The sequence below is a fragment of the Rhipicephalus sanguineus genome, chromosome 11 (genome assembly GCF_013339695.2).
Source record: "Rhipicephalus sanguineus isolate Rsan-2018 chromosome 11, BIME_Rsan_1.4, whole genome shotgun sequence".
In the NCBI taxonomy this organism is placed as follows: domain Eukaryota; kingdom Metazoa; phylum Arthropoda; class Arachnida; order Ixodida; family Ixodidae; genus Rhipicephalus; species Rhipicephalus sanguineus.
In genome coordinates, this window is record NC_051186.1 from 99,265,597 (window position 1) to 99,292,444 (window position 26,848).

Sequence of the window (26,848 nt, forward strand, 5' to 3'; positions counted from 1 at the left end):
AAACAGCGAAATTTAAACCACGAACACCCTTGTCGGGCGGGACCCGACAGCGGACCGCTACGGCCGTGTTGCGTTGTCGGGCGCTGCCCGACAAAGGACCGCAAAGGGTTAACGTTACCGCGACAAGACGTCTGTACACGGGTTTTTCCCGACCCCGATTAAACCACTGGCATGGCTAGGTGGTAGAATGCTGGACTGCGACGCAGATTGCCTGGGTTAGATTTCAGTTCGAAAAGTGATCATTATTCTTTACGGCCATCTGACTGTCGCTCACCGACAACGCTCTCACGTTAAGATTTCGAAAGTCGGATCTCGCTGTTCCTCAGTTGATATTGACTGCAAATTGCGCTTCGCGCATATTCGTATTCCAAGGGTCCGGGTAAGTGGGTACGCGCCACGCGTGACTGAGAGAAAGACTTTTGAGAAGTACGCGGCAGTTACGTCACATTATTCATGTCGCGATCTGTCAGTCATGTTCCTCATACACTCATTTCCTCCTATGCCAATTTCGGCATGGTTCATCGCCTGGTTTGCTACCCCAGGTGCCTGGTATTTACTATGGCCCACACAATGATCACATATACACACGAATAACTCCGTAGTCACGCACACACGTATGCACAAAAGAGTTATTCATAAAGTTTCGTTATGGCGAGCGGTCCTCAAAAACAGCAACAGGGCTGTTGTACTTGCAACGCACAGGCGCTGATTTGCCACGGGCCGAGAGTCAGTGAGTGAGTTCGAACGAATGAACGCCCAAAGGGGGGAACGTAGGCATTTTCATCTGCAAAAATAAAAATTACACTGCGTCGCTGCCGCTGGGAGGCGGCACTCACCAGCGACAAGCTGACCGACCAACTTTGGGCCGTCCGGCAAGCCGAGGATGCCGCCCGGGTCCAAGGGCTTCAAGCTGTCACCTGACGCCAACATCATCGACGGAGAGTGGGACGGGATAGGGGTTAATCCCCTCTTCCCCCCGCCTCGCCCGGACTTTAATAGAGTTTATTCACTCATTCACTCACTGTTTCGTTCTCATCCAATGGTGTCTCTCCTTCACTGCTGTAGGTACGAAGACCTGAAGAAAGACACAAAGTCTTCGATTCTGGCGTTGGCCGACTTCCTCGGTGCCGAGTACGGAGATGCGCTCCGCTCTAACCCAGACGCCTTGGCCAAGGTGATGAAAGCCTCCAGCCTTGCTGAAGTCCGACAGTTAGCGCGGCTCGAGCGAGAGTACCAGGCTGAGCTCATGGCCTACACACCGAGGCACAGGTAAAATCCCATAAGCAGTAGTCAGCATAGCCTGCGATAACCCCAGTGCAGACTTAAATATATACTACGCGATAAAACTTCTTGGTCGTGGTTCACTGCAAACGGGTTTGAGCCTTTTAGGGAGTTTCGGGCTCGACGCATAACGTGCATCCAAAAGGTACTACGCAAAACCCCCTTCAAAAGGAGGTTCTATTTACATCCTTTGTTAAGGGAGTGATTAAACGGAACTAAGGAGGTAAATTTGCGTTTCTATTGAACTCATTTTGAGGGCTTGAACGGAGCGCATTGGAAGTTTTTCTGGTTCTTTTGAGAGCTTTTAAAGCCTCCTTTTATACGAGGCCCTACAGCGGTTGTGAAATGAAAAAAAAAAAAAGTTTGTTTTAGGCACTATATTACGTTTACCGGCCAATCTCCACTACTATTCATCACTACGACATAATAGAAAATAGACATCAAAGTATTTATGCACAACCATGACATTTGCATACAAGTACGCACGACACAGGAATCGAACTCGCGACCACACGCACCGAAAGCAAACACTCTAACCATCACTCCACAACGCCACCATTAGCTTGCGTGCTTTTATCGTGGACTTATAAATGTACCAATGTATGTACAAAGCCGCTGGTAACCCGTCGACACAACTTCGAACTTCTGTTCTTGTACTATCGGCGTGTGTTTGCTCTTGCGTAAGGTAAATACATAATTTGTGGGGCGTCATGCAGGCCGAGCCGACGTAAACACCCTCGGCTCCGAATTCTTCGATTCACCGTGTCGTGCCGCTAGAAAAAAAATTGGCCGCGTATCTGCGTGCTTCGCTGCAAATGTCGTGTAAAGACGATAGAAGAGGCGATGTGTGAGGTATGGACGCCATCTGGCAATACGTCGGGAAACATGAGTGCTGTGTTGCGTGCTGGTAGTCCCGGCGCAGCAGCAGGCGAAGACCGGCGGTGACCAACGCGACCGGCGGGGACGCCAGCCAGCCCGAAAACGCGGTTTGGCGCGAAGCGCTGAAACAGAGAAACGTCCGCACTCAACGAGTACTCTCCACACACTCTTTTATTTACACGTCGCCTGGGTAAAACAGGAACGCCAGAGCGGCGCCCACAACCGGCAGCCTGAAGACCGCCCACAACGCTGCTTTTTCATTTTTTAAATATTTTTTTTCACCTTCTTGGCCTTCTCAAAGCTAAAGTTTTTCAACACCAACCCATGGCATTCGTACAGTGCAATACAGAACCGAAACCGAAACACAACAATGAGCTCGTGCGAAGGGCACGGAGGAAGGCAAATGTCAGCGCAGTCGCATTTTCAGCTTTGTTGAAACAGCGCTCACTAGACGACGACGAAGTAAAAGAAGGCCAGGCGCTGCCTGTCCTGTGCCTTCTTTTACTTCGTCGTTGTCTAGTGAGCGCTGTTTCAACAAAGATGAACGCATACCTACTCGCTCAAGCTTCTATTCTTATGCATTTTCAGCGCAGCTTAAGAAACTAGGGTCCTTAAAATTAGGTATGTATGCATTTTCTATTAAAGGAACACGCCACCTAATACTTACCTAGTGATGTTGCACCTCAGATATGCATGATATTTACTTTTTGATCGACAACGTTCACAAGTATGAACAGCCGCACCAGTTCAAGACGGCTGGCCCTTGGGCAAGTGGTTCAACTTTGGCCGAGTGGCTGAATCGAGGGACGTGCCGACAAACAGAAAGACAGACAGACAGAAAGACAGACCAAAATTTCTGCGTTTAAGTTCCCCAAGAAAGACTATCGTCTTTAAAATTATAAACGCGTGCCCTCTTTATTGCTTCTCCATATATCGTAAATGCTTCGCTCGTGCTAAATTCGTGAATACCAGCGTGACAAAGGTATGTTCAGATGACCGAACGTATGTGCATTCCATGAGCGTATGCTGTGCAGCAATTTTCGTTATTTCTGCAGCCGCGAACAGCGCGCGTCCAGATGCGGCAGCGTGTTCCGAGCGGTTCGAAGACCGCCTGCGTTCTCATATGAAAGTTACACACGCAGATGCCCGACTTAGAACATTGTAACGCGCCTACATTAAGTGCATTTAATGCGCGCGTACTGCCGCGAGCTGCACGCAGGGGCAGCAGCGCGCTCTGAGCAGCTGAACGATAATCTGTTTCCGCAATTAGCGCTTATTCGCAATGCACTCTTTAGCGCGGCATACAGTGGTTCTCTATAACTCACATTAAGTATTTAGTTGCTTTCATACTCGAAGACTACCTACTATATTACTCATTAATCTCTTTGTTAAGCATCACGCCTCCGAGTTAAAGCGAATTACCCGACGCTTGCTCCAAGGTCAAGCACAACCTCCCCAAATTTACCAGTGACAGGTCCCTGGGAAAATAAAAAAGTTAATGTGCTTGTACTTCTCTCTTGTGAACGCCCATGTGTACTTGGCCGTCCTCTAGCACAGATGATGCAGTACGAATTAAGAAATTGGCAGTACCGCCTTCATCAATGAAACAGCGGTTATTCAGAAAATGATGGTTCTTTTGAATTCCTAGTATGGCATTTTCACAGCAGCAGACAGGTTGGCTTGTTCGCAATTATGAAGTCCACACTCATAACACAGAAACATGAGGACTGTGCCAAATACGTAAAAAACTGGAAAAACTGTATCATATGTGTACTCCTTCGACCACCTGCTCATTATGTTAAACTTTATTTGTACAACAGGCACCTTCTATTATGCTACTATGGATGAAAGATCACCCAATCTACGTTAGGACACTGTGATTTCTGCCTAACTTTCCGTTGCCTATCTGTCCTCTACAATGTGTCATAATGCGATAATCATCTGTTCAGCTTGTTTGGTAATAAAACACAAGCAGTTAGATTGAGCAGACAGTGTTTCAGCAATTTGTTTTGCATGCACAAGTTCATTTCTTTCATTTCTATGCACGACAAGTAGTCATACTCCAACTGATACAAGAACCAGTGGTTGCAATATTTTATTGGAATCAAAACAGTAGCAGTGCAATGTCAATGTAAGGATATATTGAAATAAAGCGGATCAGCCGACGCTTTATTACGCCAAAGGCAAGATGGCGCCGACGAAGAAGACGCCCGAGCCAATGACTGATGATGGTTATTTACAGATGAGGAAGATGAAGTCCAATTAATGCCTACACTAATGTCCCCCGTTGACGAAAGCGGCCAGCCTGGCCGCGAATTACATTGTGGAAAGCAGATGAAAGGGTTTGAGACGCGAAACGTGCACAACCTCTGTGCCGCGGCAGCGTTGGTCAGTGGAGGCATGAACAGGTGTAACATGGTAGTTCACCGGCGATGCCTGGTCTATAACTGTGTAGGGGCCAATATAGCGAGACTCGAGCTTTTCGCATAAGCCAGGTGTCCGTGCAAGCGTCCATAGGAGTACAGCGTCGCCAGGGCGATAGGAAACGTCGCGGTGAGTGGCATCGTAGCGATTTTTGCGATCTTCTTGGCTAGCTTCGGTGTTTATACGGGCGCGACGATGGCATTGGACAACTCGGTACAGAAACTGGTCGCAAATGAATGGTGAAGAGTTGACGGGTCCAGAGAAGAAAGAAACGTCGAGTGATGAGATTGGCTGGCGTCCGTATACTAAGAAAAACGGAGAGTAGCCTGTGGTCCGTTGAGCTGACGTATTATACGCAAACGTTACAAATGGGAGAACCGCATCCCAGTTACGATGGTCAGGTTGGATATACATGGATAACATGTCGCACAGCGTGCGATGAAATCTCTCCGTCAAACCATTTGTCTGCGGGTGGTAGCTAGACGTTGTCTTGTGTATTGTGTTTGACGCTTGGTCAACTTCACTAAGCATGCTTGAGAGAAACGCCTTGCCTCGGTCGCTCAAAAGAACGTGAGGGGATCCGTGCCGTAGGTAGATAGCTTTCAAGAAGAAGGTGGCTACTTCGGAAGCAGTTCCTGAAGTGATCGAGGCCGTCTCAGCGTACCGGGTCAAGTGATCAACAGCGGTGACGATCCATCTCTTGCCGTCTGGGGTAGTTGGGAGGGGCCCGAATAGGTCAATTCCGACTACAGAGAACGGCTGTGCTGGGCAAGGAAGTGGTTGTAGGGTCCCGACTAGCACAGTAGTAGGCCGCTTGCGGTGTTGGCAAAGCGCGCACGAGGCAATATATTTAGCTACGCTCGTGGAAAGACCTGGCCAGAAGAACCGGCTGCGGATGCGCTCGTGGGTTTTGTGGTAGAAAAAGTGGCCTGACGTTGGGTCGTCGTGTGAAGCCCGAAGAACTTCACCGCAAAGAGCCCGCTGTACGACGGGGACCCATCGATGGCCTTCCGGGTGAAAAAATGTACCGATAGAGTACGTCGTCTTCCAACTTGAATAGCTTGAGCTGTTTCCGTAGCCTGGCATTAGGAGAAGACGAAGCACCACTTAGGCGTCTGATGATGTCACTGCAATAAGAATCAGCACGCTGGTGAATGGAAAGCACTGAAGGGCGGTTGGCTGAAGGTAAGGAAGAAATGGATGCAACCGACGATGTGTCCTCAGTGCGGCCAATTTGACAAGGTGACGTGACTTGCTCCGATGTTGGCGGCAATGGACATCGTGATAGAGCATCGGCATCTTGATGCTTCTTTCTGGTCTTGTAAGTGACGTCAAAGTCATATCGGATAATCCGATATCGGAGAATGTCGGATAATCGGATAATCCAGCGGCCAAGGCGTCCCGAAAAGTTTTTGATTGTCGACAGCCAGCATAGCGCATGGTGGTCTGTCACAACAGTGAAATGTCGACCATGGAGGTAAGGACGAAATTTTTGGATGGACCAGAGAACATCCAAGCACTCTTGTTCGGTTGTCGAGTACTTCTCTGCAGAGGTGAGAGTGCGGCTTGCATACGCGACAACTTTCTCGCGAAATTCACGGTCGCGCTGTAGCAGTACGGCACCAATTCCCTGCCCACTAGCGTCAGTGTGTAGTACCGTAGGTGCCTCGTCATTGAAATAACAAAGAACCGGTGGGGATGTCAGTGCGCGCTTGAGTTCTTGGAATGCAGCTTCGCACTGATGATTCCAATGAAAGGGAGCGGTACTAGCAAGGAGATTGTGGAGAGGCGAGGCAATGGTGGCAAAGTTCCGGATGAAGCGTCGGAAGTATGATGCGAGCCCAAGGAAGCTGCGCAGTTCTTTTGCACGAAATGGGCGCGGGAAGTTGAGCACTGCGGAAATTTTGTCCGGGTCGGGCTGGATGCCATCTTTGTTAACGAGATGTCCGAGCACTTTGATCGTTGTGCTACCAAAGTGGCACTTCTTTGTATTTAGTTGAAGGCCAGCATTGGAGAGGCATGTGAGCGCTTCGTCGAGGCGTTACAGATGTTCATCGAAAGTGGAGGAAAACACAACGATAACGTCCAAATAGCATAGACAAGTTTTCCACTTGAGGCCACGAAGAACAGTGTCGATCATCCTTTCAAATGTGGCGGGGGCATTACATAGGCCGAAGGGCATTACGTTAAACTCGTAAAGACCGTCCGGCGTAGAAAAGGCGGTCTTATCTTTGTCCGCTTCGTCCATTGGAATTTGCCAATATCCGGAACGAATGTCAATGGTGGAGAAGTACTGCGCGCCTTGCAAAGAGTCAAGTGCATCATCTATACGAGGCATCGGATATACATCCTTTCGGGTGATCTTGTTGAGCGCGCGGTAATCAACACAAAATCGTACCGATCCATCCTTCTTTTGTACCAATACAGCGGGTGATGACCAAGAACTGGCAGAGGGTCGTATGTTTCTTTTGAGCATGTCGGCCACGTTCTCCTCAATAATTTTGCGTTCGGCCAAGAAGGCTCGATAGGGACGACGGCGTACAATATTCTGACCACGCTGAGGATCACGCTGAGGAGCAGGAAGGTCGGGGTTTATCCCGGAAGCAAAGGTGGATGAAGAAATAGGCTTGTCCTGTTGAGGATGAGCTTGCAAGGCGTCAAGAGGTACGAAAGGTACCGGTTGTGTGTCCACATAACAGGTCACCGCAGAACCTTGAGGTAGGAGAATAGTCTCAGTGGTGGTGTTCAGGCCGACGATTATCGCAGCACTTTCTTTTAATCGAACCAGGCTGGATGGGAACACAATGCCACGAGCTAGACAGCGGCCGTAAAGGGTGATAAACACGTCACCATGCGTAGAAGTGATCGGGATCAGTTGCTCCTGCCCCGGAAGCAGTACGGAATCGGCAGCTGTGGAAAAACGCAGTCGTGTCTCATCGATACGCTCGCTGCAATGATCGGTCTCGGTCATCTGAAGTACACGTTGGCGGCAAGAAATTAAAGCAGACGCTGACGAGAGAAAGTCCCAGCCTAAAATGAGTTCATGAGCACAGGAAATTAAAACTGCGAAAGTGATGTGATGGACGGATACCGTCAATGAAGACGCGTGCTGTACATTGAGCCAATGGTCGAATGATTGCTCCATTGGCCTCAATCAAGGATGATCCAAGGTAGGGCGTCTTCACTTTCCGCAAACGAGAACACAAGTCGGCACGCATAACAGAAATCGTTGCTCCCGTGTCTATCAAAGCCCAAACCCGTACACCTTGCAAATTCACAGGGTAGTTCACAGTTGACCAATCAAGGTGGACGATTGAGCGAGTTGGTGATTCATGATCGACGTATGTAACTGCGCGGTAGTAAACACGGACGACAAGAAGATACAAGGACAAGCGCAGACTATCAACTGAAGGTTTTATTTTTCACAAACTACATATATATGACTGAAACAGAAAAAGAAAACACAAAAATGTACAAAAAATGATGACATCGGGCAGACTGGGAGATGCCTAAATGAGCGCCTGCGCGAGCACGCACGCAATGTGCGCAATGGCTAATGAGGGTTTTTTGGCTCAGCACGTCAGTAGGTGTGGCTGCCTTGCGCAGTTCGAAAGCACGGTCGTAATGTACAGGCACAAAGACGATCATCCCCGTATGATCGTCGAAGCGGAAAAAATGGCACGGGAACCAGAAAACTGCGTCAGCAAACCGTCGTTAGCTCTTCTAGATAAAGAGCTACGGTATCTGGCAAGTGGCGCACATGGTCCACGAATCTGCTTTTGTCAAACGTTCAAGTTTTGTTGATTGTTAAGAGCTAAATCATCATTTTTTGTACATTTTTGTGTTTTCTTTTTCTGTTTCAGTCATATATATGTAGTTTGTGAAAAATAAAACCTTCAGTTGATAGTCTGCGCTTGTCCTTGTATCTTCTTGTCGTCCGTGTTTACTACCGCGCAGTTACATACGTCGATCACAGTTGACGGTCGTTCAGGAGGACTTGAGGCATTTCGCGGCGATGCAGTTTTCCCTCCAAAAATTGCACTGTTTAGTTCTCCGATCGCTGGACAGGGAGTTGAGACACAGGCCGAAGCGACGAAATTGAGCGCCGGAGTGGTGATGGGGAACGTCATCTGGAGGTACGTGTATTGATGGTCGTGTTCGAAAAGTCGGCCGGCGATGGCGATCGGCGAGTGAAAATATTGTCGGCATAACGGTGGTAAAATCGAGATGGCTCGTCACGTTCGAAAGCAGCATAACCACGACGTTCGTCCTGCTGGCGGCGTCGACAAACCCGGGAGATGTGTCCCCGAATGCCGCAGTAATAGCAGACAGGCCGTGGGGCACGCCAGGCGGAATGGCATGGCGGGTTCGGTGCTCGGGCAACCAGAGGTGCTAGATGGTCGTGAACAGGCACAGGTGGTGTGACTGGAGGCGGTGAAGGTTGCATTGCAGCGATGTGTGCGTACGAAGCCGGTTGGGGGCAAGGTGGAGCGGTGGGATGGTGGGCGCTCTGAAAGGCTGTCATTTCCTCTTTCATAATACTTCGCAGATCAGTGGAGGCGGGTTGTGCGTGAGCGTTGTTGCAAAGTGGTGAACCGTAGGCTTGCAATTCCTCACGGATTATGGCTCGAATGATGGATCGGAGCGCCATACTGTTTGCCAAGGGGTTTTCGCAAAAGTCGGGTCGCAGTTGGATGGATTGTAGGGCATCAGAGATGACGTCCGAAACCGTCGAAGGGTTGTTCGCGGCGAGGGCATTGAAAGCGGTAGGTCCTATACCCTCAGAAGATGTCGTACGCGATCAGTTTCTGGCATGGCATCGTCGATACGGCGGCCAAGCGCAAGAACGTCCTCAATGTACGAGGTATAAGACTCGCCGTAATGCTGGACGCGTTCAGCCAGTTTCTTCCTCGCAACTTCCGAACGAACCGTCGGTGTGCCAAAAATCCGCCGTAGCTGGTCCTTGAAGGAAGACCAATCACGGAAGTCGCTCTCGTGATTTAGGAACCATGTCTTGGCTACCTGGGATACGTAAAACTGTACGCGGGCTAACTAAGACGCCTCGTTCCAGTTGTTGTAAACGCTTACACGGTGATAGTTGTCGAGCCAGTCTTCGACATCTTCTCCAGGCAGACCGGAGAAGATTTCAGGGTCGCGAAGGGGGTTGTTGGCAGTGGTAGGGGCGGCGGCAGGCGGTTGGACCGGGTGAGTTGGCACTGCGGGCTCATCTTGTGACATGGTGGTCTGCTGGCGTAAGCGGCGTCCCGAAAGGAGCTCCAGGAGAGATCTTTAGAAGAAGAGAGGTCGAAGGGATCGTAAAGCTCCTCCACCACTTGAAATAAAGCGGTTCAGCCGACGCTTTATTACGCCAAAGGCAAGATGGCGCCGACGAAGAAGACGCCCGAGCCAATGACTGATGATGGTTATTTACAGATGAGGAAGATGAAGTCCACTTAATGCCTACAATATATATTTCTGTCGTGGCGCACACAACCTACTCCCAATACTCAACACGTGGAACAACATATACAGTAGAACATGAGCACTATACATAATTCACAGCAGTAAAGCAACACGAAAGTAGGGTGTAAAATCATATCATAATGCACACTGACATGTGCACTTCAGCGTGCCAGTGTGTAAATACAATCCAAAGAAATGCGATATCCGAGAAACTTGGAGTCAGCCTATACATGAAGGCAACTAAATTAGTACAAAAGGCTAGCATCACTATTGAGAAATATGCAACCGTAAAGACAGGCAGGTTGTACGGTTTCTGTTGCGTTAGTTCGCCATATGGCATCAAAACATGTCACACATGATTGTGCAGTTAAGTTTCCTGCAGAAAAGACCAAAATAGACCTGTGATGTTGACTGTAGGTCCACTTACCAAAATTCATAAAAGCATTCAGCAATACCCACAAAATGACAAGGTTGTCTTCAAATATTGCTGTACATATTTACTCACAGGTATCTGAAAACCATCGTAAATTTCTGGACGTGTGCTTGCGAACTTGTCGGCATAATCACACGACTGCAATATACCAGTACTTCAAATATGCATAATTAGTACAGCTATGTTTCAATGTTTTCATGCCAGCCAGTGCCATCTTTAATTCCTCACTTTATGGCTTATGCATAATTACCCCATTGAAAATTAATCCAAGTATCACGGCTGCGAAGTCCACTTGGAATTTCGCTATTACATGGAGTGAACAAAATTTTCCTATATATAGTGACTGATGGCTTTGCACATTGGATCCTAGGACTTGATATGTCATGAGGTTGAATAAAATTGACCATACATGTATAGCCCGGACTTAAGTTCATAGTCGAACAAAATGCCAAAACAAAACCACAACACATAGAAACGAAGGGGACAGGAAGACGCACTGCTAACAACTGAAGTTTAGCACGTGTTTGGCTTTTTTGGTCATGTTCGTGCTCTTTCTGTGGATGTGCGATTATTTATTATTGTAATTTTTTTGTACTATGTGTTTATACATTTCTGTGGTTTCCATTAAACTTCAGTTGCTAGTAGCGCGTCGTCAAGTCCCATTCATTTCTCTGTGTTGTGATTTTTTTCGCACCTTCTTTAACGACGAGTATAACTGTCCCGTTAGGGCTTAAGTTTGCTGAATATCGCTGGCTCCACTCAGCCTTTTTTAACACAATGCGAAAGTTTAAAATGCACACGATACCGGAAAAGTTGCACACAGAATTGTGCATAACACCCAGCCTCAATACCAGTGTTTGCTCAAATGCAGTAAGATGTACGAGATGTTCTACATAGTGTATAGTGAGACACCGTAGAGTGTTCTCGCAATCGTGGGCATTGGCAAGGGGTTCCAAATGAGGCACTTGCCCCCCCTAAAGACACACCAGCACTTGGCCTCACCCAGGCTACCCCAGTGCTATCTTGCTTACCCGGCCGCTATGTTACACCAGCTTGCCCACAATAGACTGTCTTGAGCACAAACAGGTGGGCGAGCAACTATTGCTACTTTTGCAGAAGTGTATTGCTGAAAGTGACACGAAATGAAGCCCATAAAGTCTTCTGTATCCATAAAATGATTGTCTTAACCATGAATATCTTAACCAGACTCACACTTGACTATCCTTATAGCAGACTTTTTGACAAAACACAAAATAAATACAAAATCGAGATACTGCTAATATTCCCTTGTGAGCTTTTCACTTAGTGTACACAGTGCGAAAAATACACGCAAGTAAAAAAATACGAAACAACACCAGAAGTGTACTCTTGTCATGTTTGCCATCATTCGTGTAGCTTTTGTTGTAAGTAAAGTAATCATTGTAAGTACACTTTAAAAGGGGTGTGAATGTTGGTAGGTCTCCTTGATGAACTGCAGTTACTCTGTTTAGGAGTGAAGATTAGGCAACTTGGTGTTGATTCATGGCAAAAAAACACAAAAAACAGTGCACTTCTATTGAGCATAAACTTAGGCCTAAACACAAGAACTTTCACCTTGTCAAAGTGTGTCAACAGTCATAATACTGTGTATTGATCATAAAAGCTATGGCAGCATAATGCAAAACAGCAAAATAACGAGAGGGAATAAACAAGGTGATTCAACAACGTGGTTCAAAACAGATTCAACTGACTTGTATCAATGCAATTAAATTAGCCTTGCACATCTCCTAATGGCTAAGAATATGCACATAGGCGCATTTCTTGTATTTTGCTGGGATTCTTGTATTTTTCATTCATTTAATACCATAAAATGCATGCACTTCACAATACACACTGTCACTTAGCAGAATTCTGTCACATAATATGGCGTTCATTATATCGCTTTAACGTGATTCATCTTTTCTAGCTAAATGAATCCAGAAAATGACGTTTGTGCGCCTAGATATTCTATTTTACTGTACCTTTTACATATGCATCAAGGTATAGTGCATATATACCTTAATATGGTATTTCAGGAGACAGGCAGAGTGCGCAATCCAACTTTTTGTCGAAAAGCCTTCTCACTTGCTGATAATCTGTGCTCCGGTGGGTTCTCACAGTTGCATGACGGCAGAAGGATGTTCAGGGCAGTTCACAGCATCCAAGGTAGAAAACGAGAGTGCACGGATATGTCACACGTCAGTGGGCACAAATCGACACCGAGACGATGGATCAAGAGAAACAAATGAAGTTTGAGAACAGAATAAATAGAAAACTAAGTTGGCCTTTATACAAGTTTCACCACATGGTAACGTGATACCCGCAGCCTTCTTTTTGCTTTAGTGTATATTCCCTGAAAGCATTCTGCTTCATTCATGCTTTCGCAAGCAAGAAAATTATATCGTGCAAACGACTTTTTCAGAGTGCACTCGTGAGTCGATTGACTCGTCGTGCGAAGCACGAGCTATATTCGCAAGAATTTCAAAACACGCATCACACATCGCCGCTATGTGATCTTAATTACTTTTTTTTTACTTTCCACTGAACTTGTTACGCGAAGAAGTGCGCTGAACGACACCTACAGGTGCCTGAGCGACGATAAGACGCGCAAACAGAGAGAACATAAGTATTACTTACCATTTTACAGCGAAAGCTGTTATGAGATCATTTCACCGGCCGTTTTTGGCGCCGTAGTTGTCCGCCGCCGCCGCCGCCGCCGCCGCTGCCGCCGCCGGTTCCGTAACCAGTATCGCTCGAAATAAGAAAAAAAAACTAAATAAGAAAAAAATTTCAGGATGGAACGAGGTTCGAACCTGGGTCCTCTGCGTGGGAGCCCAGTATTCAACCTCTGAGCCATGCCGGTGCTTGAAACTGCTTTGCAAAAACGTCCTATACAGGCTTCATGTCGGGAAGGAACCACATTAGCATATGCAATATAGCGTGGTAGAAGAGTAAAATAAGCACCAAGCGTAGCACAACGCGAATTCTGTAACCAGGCGTCACACAATGCGAATTGCGCAACGAGCAGGTTGTTGAATGCTTCCAACCCATTACAAAGGACCCTGCCATAATTCTTCATCATCAGGCACAGCGTCAACAAAGTGCGCATAATGCCTTACATGGGTTTAGCAGGTACCAACGCTCTCCGTAGAATGAAAAAAATGGCAGAGTGCCTGCTGGCCTACTTCTCAAAAATTACAATTATTTATAGCGTAGTGGGTTCCTCGCAAGTGCACTTGGATTGGTTGCCAAGGAAGCCCATAAGCGCATGATACACTTCCTCTGGGTCTCAGTAAAATTACAATGATTTATAGCGTAGTGGGTTCCTCGCAAGGGCACTTGTATTGGTTGCCAAGGAAGCCCATAAGCGTATGATCCATTTCCTCGGGGTCTCAGTAAAGTTCTTCGCTCCCCCCCCCCCGTCTCTTTCCCACGTCAACGTATGTTATACAGCATGACGGGAGAGGGAAATAGCGACCGGGCGTCACCCAATGCAAATTACATACCTGGTGGGCCGTTTAAAGATTCCAACCCATTACAAAGGGCTGAGCCATAATTCTTCATCGTCATCAGTCGTCGCGTGAACAAAGTGCACATAATGCCTTACAGACGTGTAGCTGGTGCCTCGCTTCTCCGCAGAATGAAGAATAATGGCTTAGTAGGTGCTTTCAAACTTCACAAAAATTGTGATTTATGGCGTAGTGGGTACCTTTCTAGTGTACTTGTATTGTAGCCCCAAGAGAGCTTAACGGGCTCTAGAAACGCCGCTCTTCCAGCTTTCGCTGTGACTGTGCTGCGGTTTTAGCGCAGGCCTGGCGTTTTTGTTTCTGACTACGCCAAGCACGCAGGGTGCGCATCATCTGCTTGGTAATACACAGCGGCACGCTCGCTTGAGTCGGCGGGCCGTCGCGATTATCCCACTCGCACTGCGGCATGTTGCACTGTCGTCAAACCAGAGAACATCTATACCACTGTCAAACCGCGCACTTCACATCCAGCGGCGAGAACACGGTGAGGTTGCAGGCACAAAACGCGCACACATGGCCGACACAGCTGATCACTTGAGAAGTGGCGTCAGCCAAGGTGCGATATGGCGAATACCGCGACGGCTCCGCTTCGGCATCACGCCGCCGCGGGCAATTAGGAACTTCAACGACTCTGTCCTCGCGTTTCTTTTTTGTTTTCTTTTTTTTTCTTCGCGCGCGCATGCGTCCTGAAGATTCGCTTAGGTAGCGCCTCGTCTGGCTTGCTCTTGAGCTGGCGGCTGTCGGGCCGCAGTGGGCCGCCAAGGTCAAAGGGCTTTCTCGCTTCCTCTCGGAACGCATACACAACCCGTTCAGAGGGGCCGCTCGAGGAGAGTCACGTATATCTTTTTCTTTGGGCTATCTGTGCACAGGATTTTATTTACAGTGCTCTGAAGCATACCGCTTCTAGCCATTTTGTTGTACACAAGCGTATATTGAGTGTGCGTGCGGTGCCGATGGGCCACATCCATAAGCGTGCGCAGGGTTCCCCTTCAGGGGGGGCGAAGGTTCGTCGCAGCGCCCCCCCCTCCCTATTATGTCAATGTATGCGGCTGCCTTTGCGCCCCTCTTCTCGCCCCCCCTACAATGTATAGGGCTGACTTTGCGCCCCCCCTTCTCGCCCCCCTTGCCCCCCCCCCCCCCCCTGCGCACGCCTATGGCCACATCGAGGGTTCTCAGGCTTTTCCTATTAGTTTCTTTCTTTATTTCTTTCTATCTTTTACTGCACCCCCCCCCCCCGCCCCCGCAAAGCGGCGTACATGGCCGCCAGCACTGAAGGCATTATAAAAAGCGTCGGAAAAAATTGAGAAAAAAACATGCCAGAGACGTGAGATGGGGAGTTTTTTGTTCATGAACTCCATTTGACGAATGGCGTCAGATAGTGAATTTACCTCCTTTTTCCCACATAATTTTGTAACCAAGCAAAATTGAGGACTCGAAACTTTATTACACCCACGTCATTACACCCTAAGGGAGTACTGTCAAGATTCAGATAGTATTAAGGAGGATTGTGGCCCTTAAAACACCCAATTTGGCTAGTATTCGTTTGCAGTGTTATGGGTAGCCTGCCATACATAGCCAGCAACTATACCTCAAATAATTAATTAATTAATTGTTGGAGTTTTATGTCCGAAAACTACGATAATATTATGATAGACTCCGTAGTGGAGGGCTCCGGCAATTTCGACCACCTGGGTTTCTTCAAGTTTCTAAGTACGCGGACCTCGATCAAGTACACGGGCCTCTAGCATCCTGTCTCCATTTAAATGGCGCCGGGATTCGATCCCGTAATCAACGGGTCAGCAGTCAAGCACCATAATCACTAGACCACCGTGGAGGCTAGCAATAGACCTTATGCAAAATCTGCTGCCATCTAGCGGCCGCTGTGTGCATTTCCGCCATGTTGAAGGCTAAACGTGCTCCGAATGTGCGCACATGGAGCGTACGTATCGACGCGTGGCGACTGATAGGAACGGCAATGCCGACACATTTTCGTGTGCCGTGTTGCTCGGATTGAGGAAATTGGGGTGCTGAAAAAAAGGTTTCCAGGAAACTACCCTCCATGTTATTACATTTCCTCGCGGCCGACGAGACGCGGCAGATCGTTCTGTTGCTCCGGCTAATCCTCACGATTAACGCCGTGTTTACGTTCGCCGTTCCTAATAGATGCGGTATGTGACAGCATCTGCAGTCATCAAAGAACACTCTTTCGTGTCATGCCGGAACGCGACAGTTTTCGCGCCGCGGGCTTGCAGGCACAGACAAACCGGCTTCGTGTACGAGTTTCAAAGCTGCACCGCGGCTACTCGCGCATGCCCGCGCGGCTGTTCGCAACATTACTTTGTTTATTACATTGCGATAACAAATACATGTTAGACAGGTAGCTCGTGCGTGTCATCGATTCTCAACGAGCGGACCGATTGGGCTGGAGTGTGTTGTTCGTAGTTTGTTTTTTTATTGTCGAGTTTAACAAGGTAGTGTTTGGTGAGATGCTTTGCACGCGTATTGCTTCACTATACGTATTTTTCAAGCATCCATTTGATGTGGTGAATCACTGCCAAATTCAGAGCGGCGGCCCGGATGTCCTGACCCCCCCCCCCCCTACAATTCTTTTATATTTATACCCTAAGAGCACATATGAATTTCTCCCAAAAGCTGATCCCCCTTCGGGAAAATCCTGTATCCACCCCTGTGTGCTAAGAACGGTTAACAGACTATTCAAATGTGCGGCACCTTTCCTATGAAACTTTAAAAAATTCTGTTACGGGAAATGTGCCACATTCGACCGTGGGGCGCTATCGTTGGTTACGCCCTGACATGTTTCACAAGTGTTCAGTCGGCGACGCAAAACTGTCTCACTGCAACGGCTTGAAATTGTAAGGCTCCAGTAAGCACCGAAATCGGCGGTGTGCACGCGAATATTCTTGACGTATCGTCTTATTTACGAGCACATGTCAGAAGGATATTCAATAAAATACCGGCTAATCGGCGCCTACCTTTTGAAGCAAATAACACTTTTCATGTTCACTTTTCACGTGCGTGAGATACGGAATTTTTTTTTACTTTTTAATCGTGCAGTGACTCTGTCATAATGTATACGTCGATGACTACAGCAGCGAAATATTTTTATTATTTCAAAAATAAAAAAGAGGACAACGTTAAATTTAAGATTAGAAGCACAATACATCTAGTCGACGTAGCCTGTCCCTTATGAAATACGCTTTGAGACGGGTCAACAGCACTTACCTACCGTCATCGCTGTGCCTAGCCGTGTCGAGCGCTAAAGACTCTTCCCAACCATCTTACAGTATACGCGCGTAGTATTCTGATAGCTAACAACGCTTCACTCGCCACAATGAAAACAGACAGGCGAAATTTATAAACCTAGCCCTTAGCTTCATTCGCAACGTCGACAGTCTTACATGGGACTCGGTGACAAACTTGTACCTTCTTCTCGTTGTGAGGCAGTTCTTTACACGTAATAACTGTCAACGTAATTACTAGGAAATGCCCGTAACGTTTACAGGCCCTTACACACTCGTCTGACGTTTCCCCCCCCCCCCCCCCGATTGCTTACTTTCAAAGCATATACAAGCAAGAAGTTATAGCAGCGACAGTAATACGATCCGGACAGAAGCCTCCAACATGGCGCCGAATCGGTAGCTTCGTCAAACCTCCGACAGATGGCAGCAATTTTGCATAAGGTCTGTAGTACCTCACGTGTGCCACTGGTTGTTTCAATTAGGCACCGCCAAATCCTCAACCTATCTTCGTGCACACATATATTTTCATACACAGTTGCTTCCCGCGAGTTCACGAATCCTGTAAATGCCAAGTGACGCAAGCAGTGCTGCCACACGCGAACACAAAAACGACGTTAAGGACATCATTATTGCATATAGGAAGGAAGGAAGGAACAAGCGGAAAGACATGGAGGTTAGCCAGTTCTTAGACCGGCTGGCTACCCTGTGCTGGGGGAAGGGGGAAGGGGGATAAAAGATGATAGAAGAGAGATGTTACAAAAAAAGGAAAGCAAGAAAAGGAAAAAAGATAGGGGAAAAAAGGAAACGAGAATATACTTTGAAGAAATCGCTAATACGTAAATTTTATATCTGCGCTCAACAAAAAATATGCACCTGGTTGAAAACTATTTTCGACACGTATTGCACGAATTTTCTGGGTTGCGTTCCTTTTATTAAGTAATTTTCAGATCATTTTGTTTTTCATAATGTGTGATCTGTGACCAATGCTCATGTGCCCCTCCCCCGAGTTATTACAATCGTAATAAGGGCCTTTGGGCGTATTTGAGTAATAATAATAATAATAATAATAATAATAATAATAATAATAATAATAATAATAATCACAACAACAACAACATCTCTTCTGTTCTGTGTTCCTTGCAAATTTGCAATAAAACATTATATGGTGCACTAAAAATTCTACAGCTACCCGGTGTTCTGTAAATATTGCGAACTTTTTTTCAGACTGGCTGTCTAAACGAGTCTTTCAAAGTGGCCTTCCCCATTTCATGTCTAGTGCACGCGAAAGCAACGAATTCTCGTTGCATCACATCGCGATTGCGAGCAAGCCGAGAATGGGAGCGCTCGGACACGGAAACTGCCAAGTGGAAAACATAAATGCATTACAGTTCCTCGAGACACTTTAAAGCTAGAGCGCATTTTTCCTGCGTGAGATTATCTCACTCGGCTTTATAATTGCTGCCACGAACAGGACGTTAAGCCTGAGAGCTACGTTTCAAAATTTGTCCGTGTGTTTGCTTGTTCCTTCATTCGTTACACTCGCGCACGCGCGATTTCTCAGGTGCAGCTGACCGGGTGCGTTCAAATACTAATGACGAAACTTACGTCTGTGATACCGGAGTTAAAAGCGTAGGCATATTCTCCGTTATTTCTTTTTCTTTTTTAACATTGCGATGGTTGGTGGATATTTCCGCAAGCAGTCTTGGATACTTGACTCATTACTACACATTTCTGCGCGCAGCTCAGACGCGGTACATTTGCGAATGAGATCATGGTTTTCCGGAAGCATCTTAATTGTAAGCAGTCATAAAACTACTTGAAGCGTGTGCGAAGAACGGTCACGTATTGTCGGCACTGGCTCTGCGTTATTATTGCGATAGCAATTGTATGGACAGTTTCGGCTGGTTTTTATCCGTCCCCGTCGCCGCCGCCGTCATGCACCGTATATGTATACGTATGTATATATATATATATATATATATATATATATATATATATATATATATAAAAGTTGCAAAGAAAAATAATTCATAAAAATGCTTCCGAAGCGCGGAATCGAACCAGGGACCTCTCGCTCCGCAGCCCGTGGCGCTAGCCACTACGCCACGAAACACCGATCCCCTATGGAGCTAACGGTGAGCGTTATATACACACCCTTTACCGCTGGCCGGACTCTGAGACGGCAGGCGCTTATTCGCCTTTTCGGTCGGTTTCAAGATTGCGATAGCAGCAGCACGTGTTGCACCCCAAGAAACTTCCGGTCTCTTCAATTATCACTCTCTAAGGGCCCGCTCACGCTAGCGGCACGGCAGCTCGCCGTTTGCCGTTTGACGTTCTCAGGCTGCCGTGCGCAAGCGATTTCGTTCGCGCACGTCAGCCGTTCTTTGCTGTTCGCAGAATAGGTCCGAGACCCATTTTCTCGCCGTCCTCCGTCTGCCGCAGAGCGACGTGGCCAATCAGCAACGGAGGAGCGGTTGCCATGACTACGGCGCACCGCGTCGTCTGCTTTCAGCTTTTCCCGTCGTCTGCGTCTGCCGCGGGACGCTTCGAGCTGCTTGCTTTTTTTTTTCGCGCTTTTGACGCTAAAAAAGTGCGGATGTCGTCCGTGTCGTTACCAGGCATGGTTCCAGCAGTCAATGAAGCGTTTTAGTCTGTCCGGCATTAAAGTAAGCGTCGCGTAAAACCAAATAAAGTGTCCCAAAGCTGGCGCCAGGTCAAGTGGCGCCAGCTATGGAGGATTAGAAACAACTAACAAACACGTAATCCATGTCCTCCGAGCATACGGAAGCGCCCATCTCGACTCGCTAAGCCTACAGCATAGATTATTCGAGTAGGGCTCTCCAAAACGGGGCCGAATCCGTACGAATACTTTGCTGTCGAAGCTTAAGGACATGAATCTAAAGCAAATGGAAGCATCAGTTCGGAGCTTACACGTTACAGAGCGCACGGCGGCCACTTGATAGATTCGAGGTGGACGACAACCGCTTTTATTAGTGCGGCCATGTTTTTCGGAGGCTTGCCGGCGAAGCTTGCCGTGCAAGTAGGACAGCACTCGCGCGTGCGGCGACGGCGAACGTTCTGCGGCACCGCGCCGTTGCGGCAGGCTTGCCGCTAGCGTGAGCGGGCCCTAAGGGAAGGCACTTTTTCTCGCTTTCAGATAAAATGAAGGCGCTTAATGTAAAGAACTAAATCTTGTAATGTTGTGCGTGCAGCTTAGCAGAATATTTATTTAAAATATTTGGCCAGACACAGGGAGAAAGTGTTGAAAACGTGAAGGCTCCTCGTTAAGGCTTTTGTTCCCCGCTAATGCTACTAGGCTACGCCGGTGCACAAAACCGGAAGCCGTCCAGCAGCTGTGTTTGTAAACAGCGAAAGGGAGCGAGATGGCGCGAGGAGCGCAACTAAGTTCAGTTCGCTCGCTGCAGCGGCCGCGTTTGTGAAAGGAGCGCACTGTTCCAACAGAAATAAGTAACAACTACGACGTTTAGTTCGCGCTCGTCCTGTGTGTACCTGTTTGTTCGTTTCGTGCGTCCTGCTTTATGTTTCAGCAGTGCGCTTCAAGTATCGAGCTGTGACGCATGATAGTTCGCGCTCGTCTTTTGTGCGTTCTTTTCGTGCGTCCTTTGGGCTCGAGCGACGCGCTGGCAATTTCGAGCTGCTTTCCGTTCTTCGCGTTACATTCCATTTTATTGCTATCGCATTCAGTTTTTCACCGTTGCGGCGAAACTGTCAGTTTTTTTTTTATTTTTTTTTAATTCCAGTGTGTTGCTATCGTCTTTCCAACACCTTATTTACAAAGCGAGCTCTTAAAGAAGCTTAGTAACTTCTAGGAACATCCTTTTTATACATAGAAATTAATCGTTTTTCTAAGTCCTGGTATTGTTTCTATTCGCAGCGTTCACAAGCTTACTGCCTAAACCTATTGACTGCAAAGAGCAGAGCACGTTTCTTTAAGCTGGAGTTACTCAGTCTCGAAAAACTAAAAATACATAGTTTTTTGTTTCGAACTCTAAAAACTAAGATATTTATATTTTGTAAGTGGAAGGAAGCGCTGAATGTGGTTCTCGCAACAACCTGCCTTTATTCCCCGGCTCTTGGGGCTCAAAGGTGAGAAGTGAACAGTTCTTGGAATGCAAAATCAGAGGTTTGCGACTTCCATTATCTACAAAAACCTCCATGTTGAAAACCCCGCAATTTAAGCAATGACAGGACAGGTACGGCTGAGTAAGCGTAGATGGAGCAGACTTGACGTACCCCTTAGATGAATACCCCCCCCCCCCCCACCCAGCTTGGGTGCACGCATATGCCATTGGTCGTAACGGAAAACGTGGCAGTGGGCTTTAAAATAAGAAAAGACAGATGGCCCGCCTTCACTACCAGACTATCGCAGCCAATCACAGCTCATTACTGTATATAATACCATCGTTGTTTCTTTAAGCTTCGCTTTATCGTCAGCTTGGACACTCCGGACGTGTAGTATTATTCAACCTTGTGCCAAACGTCCTAATAAACTACTGTGCCGCCATCATAGATGCTGTTATTACTTGAGGCAGCCACTTCATCTATTAACATTTCACACGCTGAGCCGCTTTTTGCTTCCTCTTTCAACTCCCTACGACAGGCTGCCTAGGTGGGCACAGTTGTACCTGGACCACTCCGGCCACCGCGCGACCAGCAAGCCAGCCGAAGGTGCAAGCGTGGTCCGCAAAGGTGTCGTGGGAGACTGGAAGAACCATTTCACCTCCGAACAGGTGCAGAGGCTGAAGGACAGAGCAGCACTGAAGTTTAAAGATATCGACATACTGAGCCTGTGGAAGGACTGCCTCACAATTTAAAAGGAAGGACGTAAATCTTCCCAGCAACACCCATCTAAAGCGGTGATTTTGTGCCTAATATGCTTGCTCGTGTGGCTAATATGTTGTGCTTTGCGTTGCGATTCCCACAAGTGGTAGACGAGCTTCACAACGTAACTGAAAGGCCGCCACGTTATTGCGCCGTAATGCGCGCTTCGCACATTTTACACTGCAAATGTTGAACACGTGCCACAGAAATGACACGAGTGAATGTAAATAAATGTGTACATCGCGCATATGTTTCTTGCAGCAAGTTTTGCTCACAGGAAATCAACAAAAAAAAAAACGGCAGGACGTGGAAGATAGCTTGCGATGAAGAAAATCCGTAAACAGGGGGTGGGTGCTCGAGCCTGCACCCCCTGTTTACAGATTTTAGGGGCGAAGCTCCTTAAGGCGGCACCCGTTCGTCCCTCGTAGTGCGTAACCATTCTTACGCTTTGACCTCCAAGGTGGTGCCGGTGGGAGATTTTTCCTGTGCGTTGTTGAACAATAAAAAATTCGCAGCGTGCGCGTTAACTAAAAGCCGAATTCTTCTGTCTCTCATTCCCCATTAGCAGCCATTGGCATGTTCCAGTAGGAAACGTTAGTAGAAGTAGAAGTGTAAGTGTTAGCTAAAAGCCGACTTCTTCTGTCTCTCATTCCCATTAGCAGCCATTGTTTACCTCCAAGGTAGTGCCTGGTGAGATTTCTCCTGTGCGTCATTAAACAATAAAAATTTTGTTCAAAACGCCGTTGATTGATGAAATAAACCAACGAAAGACGCCAGATGTTTTGTAAAAGCAAAACGAAAGAACGCCAGATGTTTCTAAAGCAAAATGAAAAGACGCCAGCTGCTTAACGAAAGACGCCAGATGTTTTCTAAAGCAATGGTTTTCTAAACAATGAAAATTCACAGCGTACATGTAAAATTAAAGTGAGCTGCAAGTCGTCATAACTCATCGAACCTTTAGCATAAACGCGCCCGATCTCACGTCGGTGATGATGTACTGGGCAGAATTCACGGAAAATTCACGGTTTACCGATGAACCTCCGCAGCTTCGCCCACTCATCATCATTCACTCCGTGGATATGCTGTGATTTTTTTTTCATCATATGCCTAGGAGGTGGGACAACGTAGTGGTGCGTGAGTGCGCAGAAACTACGATGGAGAAGCAATGCTAGCAAACGCTACCTCGAAGGGTCTCCGCGCGACCACTAGTTTCTATTCATGTTTTGTCAGCGTATATAGCTAGGGATGATACCCACCGCAGCATTAATGGCTACCCAGAAAATCATTTAGGTGTTCTTTAATATCCTTTAAGCTAACGTCACTACATGCAACGTTTGAAGCACGCATCTCTGAAATGTGGTACTAGTGAAATGAAAAGCACCAACTTCGAGAGACCCTAGCTCGTGATAAGCACCGCGGCTGCTCGTTTCAGCTTCGCTGGTTCATTTCAGCTTCGCATCTGTACGGAGTGCATGGGCAGCGATTTTCTTCTTTTTTTTAACACGAAAGTGTTTTATGCCGGGGTCCACCAAGACTTCAGTGACGTATTTCCGTCACGGAAGTGACGTAGAAAAAATATACACAGTCAGACGCCAAAGAAAAAAAGGCACCGTCAACGGGCATCGAGCCCACGACCGCTCGGTCAGCAACAACAGATGCCGGGAACGCTATCCACTGCGCCACGGTCACAGACTCTGGAGGGTTTACGAACGCGCCTTTTATATCTACCACTGTCCCGGTCGGCTGGATGGTGTTGACCTCTGGGAGTGGTAAGGTAAAGTAATTCGTCATTACTGTGGCCTTCGCGATTAGCACCTCCACCGCGTTACACATCCGTCCCATTCGGCCCGTTTTCAATAGTTAAATTTTGTCAATGCCTTGACACACCGCGAGGGGGCGACATTAGCGCAAGCGTCGTAAAATCGTCTGCCTCGCTCATTGCATCACGCTAATCCAAACCAAAAATAGCTCTGCGACGCGCGCCTGCCTCACCTCGCTGTAACACCGCGTTCCTCGCTCACGCGTTCGCCCCTAGAAAAATCGCGGCAGGGCTACCGGGGCGGCACAACGCGCTTTGCGTTTTCCTCTTTTCCGGCAGTGGTGTTCAATCACATTTTAACATGCCGCGGGATGGCGACCAAGTTCCGCGTCCAATATGCGACGCTCTTCTGGCTATCACACCTCGTTCTCTGATCACGCTTTCACCCTTAACTACTACAGCTACCACAAGGGTTTCTTTAATCATTTAACAAGGACGTTAGTCGTCGGGATGGAGATGTACCACCAATCATACACGTGGGTGCCTACACGTTAAACAGTGCCATTAGGTACATCAATATGCATTGTGCAAACTCTCTTATGTCAATGTACAGTAAGCATTCAGTTACTTCTGTAAGGGCACGCTTAACTTTCGTGTTATTCCGATTCCTATGACGGAGGGATCAACGGTGTTTTTTTTTTTGTACATGCGGAGCCTAGGTTTACGTAAAACAGTACAAGCTGCGTTACCGAATCCCACGTTAGATGTAGAAGTGGAACACTCACCATCTGTACATTTGCTACCCATATAGTATTTGTCATATGTGGCTAATTGATTGGGTGCTGCAGGGTGTAAGTATCGAAGACACTAGTATGAATTAACTATGTCTATTTCATTAACAGATACCAACCCCTCAGCCGAAGACAGACGCCCTTTGAAAATTTACAGCTAAGTTCCAAATTACCTACACTGGAGCAGCTTATTGCTTTGTCCTCCTGCTTCAAGGCACTCCGAGCAATAGGAAAGGAAGAACACCCAAAGCAAGAATGGCGTCTCGTCGCGATGGCTTACGATACCACGCTGTGATTGCAAAAAAAAATGTCGACTGCACTATTCTTGTACTTGGTCAAAATTAATTCGGAGTCAAATGGGATCCTTCTAGTTGCCTGCGCTACATTGCCGTCTTCGCTACATAGATTAAACCAACAAGTCATTAACTAGTTCGCTTCATGTCACATATGGCAGACGAGACATGAATACTGCTCATTAGCATCCTGTTTCATTTATGATGCACCCTGAACCAAGATGAAGGAAGTGTTTACCAACCCCGCTGCAATGCACTAGGAATGTATGCACATTGTCAGGAGAGGCAGGAACAAGAATATGTGTTTGACTAATGTCATTTTCAGCTGTGCTCTTCAAGAATTCTGATCGTGAACTGTGTAATTTGTTGTAGTTATTTGTTGTAAATAATGTAATTATAAATGTTGTAATAAATTAAAATGTTGTAAATATGTCGTAATTATTTTCCGCCACCAGCATAGCCTTCCATGAAATGCCAACATTCTCAAAAGTAGTGCTAAGTTTCGCAGTTTTTGCCCGTTTGGCGTTTCGAGCTGCAACGTAATTCAGGAAACGTTGTGAGAAAATTGACTTAAGGTCAGAAACCATCAGATGGTGATTCATTGATTTGTAATAAACGGAGCCTTATTTGGTCCATAGTTTGAACATCTTTCTGTGTTTTTTGCTGGCTCACAGACCTCGAACTTCCAGGTAGTGCTTTCCTCCTGCTGAGGCAAAATGGGTACTTTCATTACAATTATCCGTACTCACCTGTGCACGCACTGGCGCCCGCACATGGCGGTCGTCCTTGACAACAACCTTCTTCAACATTGGCAAAAAGATGGCCAGAACACGACTGTCTTTATTTCATACTCATTCAAACACTACACAGCACCGTTGGCGCCAGCGCAGAGAATTGAAAGAAATTAATGTACTCGTTGTTACAACAATGCCAAAAATCAGAATAAAAGAGGACATCACAAGTACAGATAGAATCACTCACGCTGTGCGAGAAAAGACAATAACAGTCGCGCGACAAGCCTTAAGTCGACAAACAGGTTTTTCTACCTCTCCGAAAAACGGGGACGCCGGTGGCTTGGGGCTCCTACTGAATGAGCCAGCGTCGTGTCCTTGAATACTCGAAAAATTATGAAAGGATAACCACGTGACACCAAAACAAAATGACTATACGACGTCCACGACGCGCTTCCTTTTTTTTACATTTTCACGACCGGTTACGTGCGAGTGGACATTCAAAGGTTCCATAACTCATCGTAGCTGCGGACGTCGGTCGACAGCAGATGTATTTCTTCAGTTCTCGGGTGAGCACGTGTAGAAAGAGATGAACGTGTTAGGATGACTGCCAGCACCACTTTCCGTGTAAACATAAAGGAACGATTTACGCTCCTTGTCGACGAGGCTGAGCCCGTAGACTCCCCAAGAAATGAACCATGGAACATGCAGTTCTTTCGGCTTACAGAAGAGACAAGCCTCATACGATACGACCGAACGTTGAGGTGGTTGGTAGGAATTCATCAGGAAAAAGTCTAAGGCGTGCCGACGCGGACCGAAGAGAATAAAACAAGACCGAAGAAACGATTCTATTCTGGTGTCTGGTTCTATTCTCTCCTGACCACCTCTGCTGGTCTCACCTTCTTTCGTGAAGACGAACCTCACAAAAGTTTTAAAGTCCCATCGTATTTTTCAGCGCACATTCGTCCACGCATTCCTGCAGCCATGAAAGGGGCACGAAAGCTACCATAGCCGGTACTAATTATTGTCAGTGACATATAGGTGGCCACACATGCCACTTTGATTGACCTGTCCATGACAGATCCCTGTTGGAAACGTCCCTCACTACCTGCGCACTGAAACTGCCTGCGCATAAAGGCGCCATAAG

At 47.2% G+C, this 26,848-nt stretch overlaps 1 protein-coding gene across 1 annotated transcript in view; it reads left to right on the forward strand.

Moving 5' to 3' along the window:
- Window positions 1-22,531, forward strand: part of LOC119373708 (sulfotransferase ssu-1) — a 30,571-nt gene extending 8,040 nt beyond the window's left edge. Inside the window, exons 4-5 of the mRNA XM_037643773.2 lie at window positions 1,066-1,269; window positions 21,907-22,531. Of these exons, the coding sequence (XP_037499701.1) occupies window positions 1,066-1,269; window positions 21,907-22,120 (418 nt within the window). The 3' untranslated portion in view covers window positions 22,121-22,531. The remainder of the gene's footprint in view (window positions 1-1,065; window positions 1,270-21,906) is intronic.
- The last annotated feature ends 4,317 nt before the right edge of the window (window positions 22,532-26,848 follow it).